Source organism: Aythya marila (assembly GCF_965140915.1).
Source record: "Aythya marila genome assembly, chromosome: 15".
Lineage (NCBI taxonomy): Eukaryota > Metazoa > Chordata > Aves > Anseriformes > Anatidae > Aythya > Aythya marila.
Genome location: NC_139056.1, coordinates 15166556 through 15178689, shown reverse-complemented (window position 1 = coordinate 15178689; position 12134 = coordinate 15166556). Strand labels below are relative to the sequence as shown.

Below are 12134 nucleotides of genomic sequence, written 5' to 3'. Positions count from 1 at the left end.
AGGGATTAACGATCTGTAAGCGCTTGTTGCAGTTACTGTTAATATATGAAAGGTTAAAGAGCCCATACTTAAAGAACAGTGAAGACCCAGGGAAAATAAAGTCTTACCATAGTGCAATCCCAAAGTAACAGCAGCTGTTACCGCCCTACTCATCTACTAGTTCATCATTCTCCTTTTTACTTCACAACTGGACTGAGTTCCCCACCTCCTGTAACACAGATGGTGGCACGGGGCTGTCAGCTGGCACGGCAGCTCCCGTTTGTTACGCTTAAGTCTCTCCCAGACAGTGAAATTGGCTGTGAACCTCCTAACTCACCAGGAAAAACTCTTCATCTGGGACTTGCACCCTGCTGCTCTGCTGCCATAGGGTGTGTCAGGAGACACATCACCACCACCGCAACGGGTGAGACCTGTTAGGGGTAAACGAAGCCTCTGAGATAGTTGAGGACATTGCAGCAGCCTTCCCTCCTCTGCCAGCGTGGTCTCAAGGAGCTTTGGCAGTGCCACCTCGCAGGACACACACAAAGGGGCTGATGCAGCCAGCTGCTGGTGTCACCCCAGCTGGTGGCCGTGCAGCAGGTGGCCTTGTGTACAAGAGCACGGGGACAGAGGTGACAGAGGAGCAGGATCATCATGTCACTGCAGGGAGTGCTCCAGAGAGCAGAGCAAACAGGCCGTGGCCATCGTGGGAGGGCTGTGAGTGCTAGCACACTGGCTTTTGTCACTTCACACAGCAGTATCAGGGATTTGGGGTGATGGTGCAGATCACAACACAGCTCCCACTGTGCCTGCCGGGCAAACAATGCCAAAAAAAAGGGAGGATGGAGCTTCTCCAAAGTCCTTCTTGCTGCTCCATGCAGAGCAGAGGCCATGATGGGCAGAAATCTCACCTGGAAACAAGCTCCTGTGGCTGAGGTGGAAGGGGCTCAAGACAGACCTTGTGAGAGAGCCTTCCTGCCATGGGGGTGGGAGCCAACCTGGGAAGAAGCAGCAAAGGACGTGATCTGAACAGTGTCCTCTTCCTGTCAGGAAAAGGAAAATTGTTTGGAAACCCTTAGGAACTGGTATTTGCAGCCTTTGCTACCAAAACTGGGAACAGCAGCAACAGCTTCTGCCCTCTCGTGGCAGTTTCCAGCCCTTAGGAGGATGTTGGTGACTGCTAATAACAATTAGCTAACAAGATTTTGTGAAGGACACCCAAATCCCTCCTGTTCCTACGTGGAAAATTGCTCAGCACAACGGTGCCAGCTGTCCTGCTGCTGCTCCTCACCCCGGGGCAAACACCTGCCAGTGCGAGGAACCACCTGAGCTGCCTTGCAGGGAGCAGGATTGAGCCAGAAATCTGGGCATCTGCGAGCATTCAAGAAGCTGCCTTTGTCCTCAGGCTGCCGAGGTTACTTTGCAACGGGAGTATTGCAGCAGCCAGAAATTATCTCCATCTGAGAATTAGAGTCTTGCAGACGAATTCAAGCTGACAACTGCTCCCCGGCAGTTAAGGAGCAGGAGTCTCCTGTGAAACGCTCCAAAAAGGGAAGGAAAAAGAATGAAGAAAACCACAGAGGAACAAACCAGCCAGATCTGAAGAAAGTCAGAGCTTCAGCTCCGACTCTACTTGGTCTCATCACCAGCAGCTTCTCAGCCCATCACAAAGGATCCCAGCCCCTGCAGGAGCACCGTGAAGCCCTCCTGAGCACCCCCCCAGTCCAGCCAGGCTGGAGACCCCACTGCAGCCCCTGCCACAGGCTCCCACCACTGGGCTGAGCATGTCCTGGGAGCACAAATCCTGATAGGAAGCATCCTTTGGCCACTGAAACCAGGCCTGAGCACCCCAGGATGGGGGCTGTGGTGCAAGGGTATGGTGAGAGCAGGCGGCTTTCCTGGCTGGGTGCAAACAATTTGGTCTCCTGTCCTTCAGCAGGAAGATTAGCAGAAGCACCTAACTGTTGTAGGCTTCTATTTTTATACCTCTATTCAGGCCAAGATATTTAAGTACCCAAATTCACCTCCGAGAATATCACTACAGTTAGTGCCAGGCTTGCTGAACACATTTAAAAAAAAAAAAAGGGAAGAAAACCTACCTCCACCACCACCCAGCACAACACCAACCTGACCAGACCGAGGGCTCCCAGGCCGAACGCTGTTACACCAACCAGAGCCCCACTTTGTCTGATTTTCCCAGATTCCACATTCCCACCCCGCTGTGACCCAAGGAACGTGTTGGATGATTACCTGTGGAGGAAAACACTGCGGGTGGTCGAGGCACAGCACGAGGGGATCCCCAGGCGTCTCGCTGGTACCGTGGCTGGGGAACAATCCTGCACCAAGCCAGCATCCTGCGATCAGCCCCCAGCTCTGTGCTGCTCCGGGGCACAAAGCCCTGCCTGATCCAGCCCCGGAGCACGCTGTGGTTTCCAACGGGTCACGAAGCTGCATCGGTGACTGTTAAATGCAACAGCCCAAGGAAAGCTCTGCTGGGCTGGACGGAGCTCCAATGGCACCTGCAGCAGTGCCAGTGCTGCAGCATGCTGTGTCCAAACAGGGCTCCCCCAGCCACCCGAGCTATTGCTGCGCTCCCAACATTTACAATTTCCTATTTCAGCCCTCGCGAACCCCTCGGTTGTGTTATGCTGGGAGGCTGCCAATCCCCTATCGATCGCCACGCTGCTACCAATTAACCACCCTAATGGGGAATTGGCAGGGATGTTTAAGGCACCGAAGGGAACAGGGAGGGGGCATTTCCAATCATTGAAACCCAAAGTCTTCACCAATTAGAGGGTAAAATCGATTGACAGCAAGACACTGAGAGGCAGGATCGCTACCGCGCTGTACAACACTGGCTCTTAGCTATTTATAATCCTGAGCTCCCAAACAAACTGCCGTCCTTACAAAATCAATGTTCATTTTGTGTCCACTTCACAGTACGGAGGGGAGCTGATTACCTGGAAGGCAGATGACAGCTTTAAAAAAGAAAAAAAGCGGAAGTTTTTAGTGTGGGGGTCTGTGTAAATCAAGCTTGCTTCTCCGGAAAGCGGACTGCAGGCAGTTGCAGAAATCTTGCCAAAGCCAGAGCACAAACTGGCTCAAAGCATTTCCCCCCAGCTCGATGAAAACGAGCGGAAGACCACAGCTTGCACCGCTCACAACCCAGGACAAACAAGAGGTAGCAGCAATGTTCGTACTCAGCAAAAATACTTGGCAACACTGGATGAGGGCAAGCCTCTAGATAATACTTTATCCAGATAGCTCTCTTCCTCCCCCGAAGCAGGCAAATACCATCTCGCTTCGCAGAAAGGAAGAGGAAACCCGGGGCAGGGAGAAAGGCGCTTGCCCAAGGTCAGAGGAAGGCGCAGGCACAGCAAGAATCTCTCCCAACAGCTTCAGTAGCCCCTCTGGTTTGCAAGCCTGTGGTATTAAGTTCCTTTTTAAGGGACTACACTCATCACAAAAATTTCCACTTCAAGCTTTTCCTAAACCTTTCCTGTAACAAGCACCTTTATTCCAAAAAAACATGCAATTTTGAGAGGCCAGAGGAAAACAGAGTACAAGAGCGAAGCAGCACTGATCACGAGAAGAGAGAAGGCCCAGAGGAGCAATAAAAACCACACCGGCAGAGAAGAGCCGTCCTGCAGAGGAGCAGAACGTGAGTCACAGAACATCCTTCTGTAAAAAGGAGAGGTACAAAAAACAAAAAGGTGTCTGGGCAGTCATCTGTGGCAACAGAGGTTTTTCTTTTTTCCTTTCATGCCCCGACACAGAAGCAAAATGAATTAAAGACCTGACCAGAGGCGAACTCGCTCCCCAGGGAACCTGGAGCGTTCCTGAAGCGGTGGGTTTGTGTAACACCCACAGCAAGCTCTGTGCCACAAATCTGAAATCAAACCATTAAAGACAGAACTGATGCTTTTTTTTCCATGCCTGCCTTCCCGATCATCAGGTCTCTAGCCCCACTGCAGTCGCAGCACTAGAAAATGAAGTGTTTGATTACTGATCGGTCTGATTGGCAGCAAAGCGCAGCTCCAGGAAACCTGGAGGGGCTCTGGAGAGGCAGCTCTTGAAATAGCCCGATAATGAAGTACCTTCCATTTAAACCAGCCTGAATGAGAAGCCGAAATCACCTCCCAGCTGGAGGCAGGCTCGCTGCTACCCAACCTGCAGGGCCACTCGATGGATGGGGCAGAGCCAAGGCTGCAGGAGCGGTACGGCAACGACTGCAACAACAGGAAACACGGAGTCCAAAAATTCAGTTTTGTCACAGTTCCCCCAACCCTTATTCCACGACTGCCTGGCTTTAAAAGTCAAGTGCTCCCCAGATTCCGTCTTGACAGAGATACTGAAGCCTCTGCAGAGAAAGGTAGTTGATCATCCCTCCAAAAACACTGTTTGAACAATAACGTGGTTTAAAGAAGCAATCCAGCCACCTGCAACACAAGTCTTCATTTTTATTGAGTTAGTAAGGTCTCAACTGATTCTGATTTAAGTGATCTATAAGAAACCCTTCTTTCTCATAGTAAGAGCAGGCCTGCCCCAGGAAAGTGATGAATTCATCGTAGAAATCACATTGACAACGTACAAGAAGCATTACTCTCAATAACCGTTAGATTTCTCCTAGAGCCTAGGACTTTTAGCACACACCTTAATAATCTCAACCAATCCATCAGCTTTCTTGAGAACTAAATCAAGCATGAGAGCAACAGTTTTGAACAGGATATAAACACTACGCAGAGTCTCGAAAAAGCAACACGTCTGGAATATAAGCAATACAATTTTAATTCTGACCAGTCACCTACAAACCCCTTGTCTTTCCACTGTTCTGATGGCATTATTAAATATCACATTTGTGACATCGCTCGGGAAAAATGACACAAAGATACAGACATTATGATACAATAGTACAAATGATAAATTATTTATACAGTAAATAATGTCAATAGTCAGCACAAATTCATAAAAAGCAGCCGGCTCCCAGTATTATGAAAACAGTTTGGTAAATATTTAAATTGTAACACTTGTAAAGGAAGCGAGTCTTGTGAGATTCTGCTGTGAAAAATAAACCATATATTTCTCCACAATTTGTGCAATATTAATACATACAGTACACATTAGAAACTGTAACAGCAAAAGGGAAGATGGATAACAATAGTTGTCTTAGCTACGGGACTTCAAAAAGACTGTAAACACCACAACCCACCATGGTTTTCCTTCCCTGTCCCCTCAATGTAGTTTAGTTTCTATATAGTATAAAACTGAATAAATAACTGAGCTTATTTTGGGTTTAAAATTATGCCAAGATATTTTTGTTTATTTTTATTTTTTACAAAATAATTAACACTTTCTCTTTGGTCAATTTGACCAGTAAGGCTATTTTGGGATACTAACATTTTTAAAAATCAAAAGCACTTTTTTAATATCCGCAAGTGAGAAAAAGAAGGGGAAGAGGGAAATGCATTTGGAGAGAGAGAGACGCCAGAGCAGACGCGATCGGATACGCGTACGTCCCCCATGCAAGAAGAGGTGGGAGGGCGGGGAGGGGGGAGAATTATTCCGGATAGCAGTTAAATCGCCGTGAAATAGAGTTACCATTCTGGGCACAGCTGAAGCTTCACCTGGCTAGGGCAGAAGCCGCCTTGCAGCGTCCCCGGCGGCGCACCCCGCGCCTGCCCGGCGCCCGCGCGGTCCGGGCACGGCTCCAGCCCAGCAGATTTAGCACCGCAGCCGCTCATCCCCCTGCCCTACAACGCCCAGGTCGGGCTGGGAAGGTGGGCACAGCTGGAGTCCTCAGCCTAAGGCTTCGCAGCGCTGATGGCCGTTCAGTGTCCTGCCATGGTTTATTGCGCGATACGCATCTGTCTACGTAACGTAGACGGCTCCTGCAGAAGCGGCTTGGTAAAAGCACCAATTTGCCAGTCAGCAGTTTCCTGAAGCCAGGGCTCCCTACCAGACCATCGCGTTTTTCCCAATTCACGGTGACAGATCATTACTCTGAGCTAGAGATGACTTGATAATTTTAAATGCTTACTATCAACCCCGTCGTGCCTTGGAAAACAGCAACCGAGTGTTTGACGAGAGGATGTGATTAGAACTGCTTGGCTGAATAGATAATGCCCCATCTAACTGTTGCAAATGCATTCAAGTGACTAAGGGAAAAAACATTGAGTGACCTCAATTCCACCGTTGATAAAATTAAATTGGAAAAATAATACAGGATAAATCTTGCCACAGATCAATTGGAAAGCACTTTCCCCCCCCCATCTGCAAGAATCACACCCTTCCTGGTCTACACTTTTCAATAACTTCAACAACAACAAAAAAGTAAAGTATTTTTTCCTTATTCTGAAAGGCAACATGAATGGTTTTTTGTTTTCTTTTCTTTTTTTTAAAAGACATACTGGGTGTGGACAGTAATTCTTTTTTCCTCCTATATAAAAACAAAAGCAGATGAATATTCTGAATCCTACTTGCAATTCAATAGTATCAAGAGGATAGAACAATCTGCATAGAAACATCCACACATTTAGCATTCCATATACTAATAGAGCTACACTGACCTACACAGCTAAAATCTGTGATTGTACCCTAGATTTGATAGTCGTTCAGCCTCCCCTACCCACCAGAAGATACAACCCAGTCCCTTTCATGTTAGCCAGCCCTTCCCTCCTGCGGCACGCGGCCCTAGACTGGCACGGTCCCACACAGCATCATTACACCAAGACACAGAACTCTGGCAATTTCTTTCAGCTTTTTTTTTTTTTCTTTTTCTTTTTTTTTTTTTTCTTTTTCTTTTTTTTTCTCCTTCTTATTAGGGAAAGGCCACCAAGATGCATCAGTTCATTCAGAGATGCCCTCGAGGCAGTAGCAAGCGCTGGGACATCCCTTTCCACGTACTCCGCGCACATTTGTGAAAGCAGAGCTCAGAAACGCTGCCGGCTCTGAGAAGGCCAGGTTTGCACCAGTAGCACTGGCTGAAACCTGAGCGTGGTTTAGTGCCGATGAGTCCAGACATGCAAGTTAAAAACGGATAGTTCAGCTTACAATTAATAACTGCAAATGGAACCGGTTATTAAGATGGAGTGCACCTTTCATTAAGAAATATTAGTCGATAAAATTAATGAGTCACGTTTGTACGTTAGGATTTTTTAACATCTCAAGAAGTATTACAAGAAAAAATAGCCTCTCTTCCGATCCTCAAAAAGGCTAAACGTCTGTCCGTTCTGGTAATCGGAAAACGGGAACAAATCAAGGGAAAGGCGACTTTAGTGTTTTTTCTTTTTAATGTAGTCTTAAATCACGTTATGTTCAAATTCAATTCATCTAAAAATAATTAGTCACGAGAATTTGTTTTGATTCGCATTATGAATACTTCATTTAAAAGTAAAATATTTTAGTGTTAATCTTCCCTTTTAAACTCTCTTTACAGAAACAAAGAGCTAAAACCATAAATAAGAGGGCATTAAAACCATAAAAATGACATTTGCCAATATCTTAATTTTTCAGCCAGACTTGATAAATCTATCAAAACCAGACAGTTAAATAAGAACCACATTATAAAAATTAGCAAAAAAAGGACTATCAGGTAACTCTGCAAACTCAAATATGAAACTGTACTAAACAAAATATGTGCAAAAGTATACAAGAGTAACTGCATATAGCAAGGTTAAGCCTGAATTAGTTTTAAAGCTTGCCCCGGTGAAATTGAATTCAAAGTTGTCCCACTGTATTTCTTTTTTTTTCTTTCAACTCACATTGTAAGTCAAATAAAAACAAAATACACATGATAACTTCCAAACGAAGCTGGTACTGGACAAGCACAGAGCAGGACACTCACTCAGCACGAGTGCAGCATGCCACTCACAGAGAGTTCCTCAGGAGTCCTTAGAGTAGTGTACAAATTCAACACTGCATACAACAGCACACGTTATACTTGACAACTTGAGAATGTTCTTGTTTTGTTTTTTTTTTGTCTGCTTTTTCCTTTCGAGACAAGCTTGCTTTCTCGGTCAAACCTCTGATACGAAAGCAGTGCGATTTTGCGTTGCAATGTTTAATGCATAAAAACCAGCCACCTGGGCCCTCCGAATCGTTCTCCTCTAAGAGTAAGGACTATGGGTGAACCAACAGTCTAGAACTGTGTATAGTTATGTGCAAAACATTCACTAGCACTCTGAATCTCAGGTCTATCGTATGGGCATAGGAAGTGACAGATGCAGGTAAATAGTAATTTCAGGATCCAGCACATCATCTGACATCTACAAAATAGCCAACGGAGTTTAAAATGGCAGGTTCTCCCTAGAAAGTGTATTGAAATGATTAACAAAGTAACAAAATGGGCAGAATCTAACTTTGGTGAAAAGTCTGAACATTTCACATAATGCTCAACAAGCCAAAGTAAGGTACCATCTGTAGCAAAGACTAGATTTAGATTAACTGGTAAGTAGAGACAACTCTTCAAAGATCATAACTGTAAACTGCAAATCTACTTCCAAGTCTCTTACACACCGTTCAGTCCACACAGGCCACGTTCATTTCGCTGTAAAGACTTCAGCCTGGAAACACTATGAAAAGAAAGTTCCTTTAATTGGGTCTTTATAGGAGAAAAGGGTTAGTTGTATTTGTAGACTGGGACGCTGACGGCGGGATTCCTGTACTGTGAAGAGGTTGGGTCATTGATCCTGCAATGCTCACGTTCAGCCCCTGGCCCATCCTTGTTAGAGAAGCCACAGTGCCCATAGCTGGTATCGGTGCCATTCCCACAGGCACTGGGGCCATGGAAGACAGAGGTATTGGCTCCATGCTTATTGGTGGCACAGCACTGAAAGAAGGGCTGGTTCCCATCACAGGACTCGCTCTCATCTGATTTAGAGTGAGTGGCTGAGGCTGATTCACTTGGAAGGGGTTGATTGGAGTTGGTGCTGTAGCTGCGCCTAGTTTTGAGAGAAGGGGGAAGAGGGAAGGAGATCGCACCTCTATAAACGTTGAGGTTTTGGAAATCATCCTTTCCAGCAAAGAAAGCACCGTCTGTACATCCCCGCATGCTCCCAACCCCAAATCACCCTGTGGGGAAACCAGTGTGGGTGCCATTCAGCAGACTGGGGCTGCACTGGTGCACAACTACAGTCCATTTTGTTGGAAGTATTCACTCACTGACCAACATCTTCCACTTTTGTTGACAGCTACGGGAATGACGACTTCTAAATTTGATAACCTAGAACATGCCTACCTACAACATCTGATTTTTATTTTTATTTAATACTACTAAAAACTTCCCTGAAAAAGGCTATTCGCACTCCCTTACTGCAATCTAGCTACTGCAGATGCGTGCATTTTCTTCAGGATCTCTTCCAGTCAACTCCATTTAGAAGCTGTACATGATTCTGGCACCGAGTTTTGACAAGAATTCATAAAGTAAACAAGTTGTTTCCGAATTACAGCGGTGCTAGAAAAAGCAGAGAATAACTTTCCCAGCGTTTGAGGTTTTTTGGGCTGCTGCCAACACTACAAATTCCTTTTGCCGTATATGCATAGTGCTATTTGGATGGCCCAGTGACCCCTTATAAACTTTTTGTAGTAACCGGTAATGGCAGATACACAGATTTCCTCTGGTTAAGCACTGCCAAGGCTCTTCACAATCACTGCTTTTCTCCTACCCAAGGAGTTTAAACTCTTTTCTTTTTTCCTCATTGGAAAAGCGAAGAAAATAAATACTGAAATACCACTGAAGTATTTCACTGGACCGGTGTCACACAGTAATTTCAGTGCATATGAATAGCTTTTAAAGATGCATACATCTTCCAAGTGTTTACCGCCACCTCCTAAGTCTGCTCTAAGTACAGGCTCATTTATAACAGGAGCCAATTTACAGGAGAACTGTGACAGTATTTTTTCCCCAAATACACTGAGTGTGTGTGTTTCAATCAAAACTGGGTTATCATGCTAGCCTAAAGATAGCCTGACCAGCAAGCCATTAAAATATACTGCAGAGTTTGCTACTTGGAACCTCAGGTTGGAGCCAGAGTTGCTAATTTGCCTGCAGTAGCACAAGGGAAAGGGCTATTCCCTACATGCTTGCCACAAGAACCTATTACACCCTCCCAAGGGATTCCCTGGTGGCACGTGTTCACCCCTTACCTGTTCTGACAATAAATCAGTTTTAGTTCAATCATCCTTAATAACCAAAAGCCACCTTCTAACCCAGATCCTTCTGAGCAAGCAAGTGCAAAAGTGGAAGGAAAACTGCTTGACCAAAGCTAACCCAGCAGATCAGCTGCAGACACAAGAGTAGAAACTCCAGGCTTTCAAGGTCCGGCAGCATGCCTAGAAACCATGCTGTCTCACTCTCCTGCTCTCAGTCATGATCTGCTGGCTGAAGTAATCCAGAAAAACAAGCCAAAACCGGCTAATGTTAAATCAAATGGGATTGAGTTAATGCAGAGTTTTCCTATAGGAAGGGAAAGGTAAAATAAAAAAACTGAAGGAATGTGAAAGAACAGACCTGGTGCTAAGAATGGATTCAGTGAAGTTACGGGTTGCGGTGGCTTAGACACCAGTGAATCCAGGTTCACCAGAGCAGCATTGGGGCCCAGAAAAGACTCGGGGGTTTTCCGAGCTGCACTTTGTTTGCCTGATGTCATGCTCGAGTGCTGGGAATCAAAGAGATCAGGGCTTGTGGTACCGCTATGCTGGGATGGCAAAGTGGAACCTGATTCAGCTGTAACAACACAAAGAGAAAAACAAAACTTAACTCATTGGTCCATACAAGCAAGCAAAGAAAGTCCCTCCATCTCTGGCAAAGGAAATATTTTAAAATCTAATGTTTGTATAAGTCACATTCCAATGTCCCAGTACACATGACACCCTCCACATGCAAGCATACACCTCGAATATTGCTTAGAAGAAAGTATCAAGAAGCTGCAGCAAGAGTTGCAGAGCTCTTCAGAAGGCACCACCTGATTTGCGTTGGTTAATATTGTTGCAACTGACTAAGAGTTTCCAAGAGAAAGAAATTCAAAAGCCTTGGCTTCTGCCCTTGCACTGCACCATTGTTGTGCCCTCCCTAACTAGATTCCACCCAGATTTTCTATTTTGTATTCAAGAAGCCTACCCAGCCTTGAATTAGTCACCAACCTTCCAGGCAGAATTGTCCTGAAAGTATATGGTACCAAAGCACTCCTATGTTATGGTCTGTCAGCTTTTGTTTTGTGAGTAACGACCACATAAAAAATAAGTTAAAGCATTCACAGGGGCCTATTTTCACATTTTCCTACTATTGTTACCCACTAAAACTGACATACCTGAGAAATTCAGCCAACATCTTTCGGTTTGACTCTCCAAGCATGAGCTATACTCCGAACACATGCTGGATGTCATGAATAGAGGTCAAATAAATTTCTGGGTCAACACAGCAAAAGGTTGCAGAGTAAAATTCTGTGGCTCACCACGCCAGAAGCCAGTTCCCCATGAGTTCATACACAGGCCAAAATGTTAACAAATTTTTATTGCTGCATTATCATCATCTTTAACTTTTTCCTTTGTGAAGACATTTGGTGGTGGTGGTTTTGATTTCTTTTTAAAGAAACGTGCTAAAAATTGGATTCATACCTGGCTTTTTGGAAGTTCGAAGTGTGTCAAATTCAGAAAAATCATCTTTAACTGTACCATTCAAATTACTGAAGAGGTCAAAAGATGTACTTCCTGTTCAAAACAACAAGAGAGCCCTGTCATTAGCAGATCTTTGGTTGCATCACACACCTGATCCTACTGAAAGCAATTTCTAACCCCTGCACATTACCAGGAAGCCACTGTCAGGTCCCAGGAGGGCAGTGCAGATCAGCTTGAGAGCTCCTACTCTTGCACAGGAGCGAGAAGGATAATGCCACAGAACTGTCCTTACAGCATTAGCTGAGTGATTCAGAGCGACGTGCTTGTAAATCACAATGTAAGGCACACCTCAGCATGCTGGGATTTTATGGAGTGCCTGCACTAGAGAGGCCCAGGCAGGCATACATTGCCACGGAAAAAGAGAGCAGCAACAATTTTACAGCCTTAACCAGGGACTTCTCCATATTCTTCTGAATATGCTCCTAAAGTAGCACCACTGTAACTTAACTAAAGATTTGACTTATGCTTCCTAAGTTAAAAGG

The 12134-nt window shown here is 45.4% G+C and overlaps 1 protein-coding gene across 4 annotated transcripts in view; it reads right to left on the bottom strand.

Moving 5' to 3' along the window:
• Nucleotides 1–4749: 4749 nt before the first annotated feature.
• Nucleotides 4750–12134, bottom strand: part of EPN2 (epsin 2) — a 42960-nt gene continuing 35575 nt past the window's right edge. For 3 of the 4 annotated variants that reach the window (XM_082772601.1, XM_082772602.1, XM_082772604.1), the window contains 3 exons: nt 11593–11685; nt 10487–10702; nt 4750–8918 (listed from right to left, as the gene is read on the bottom strand). In XM_082772601.1, the coding sequence (XP_082628727.1) occupies nt 8581–8918; nt 10487–10702; nt 11593–11685 (647 nt within the window). In that variant the 3' untranslated portion in view covers nt 4750–8580. The remainder of the gene's footprint in view (nt 8919–10486; nt 10703–11592; nt 11686–12134) is intronic. The other variant, XM_082772603.1, reaches the window with a different exon arrangement.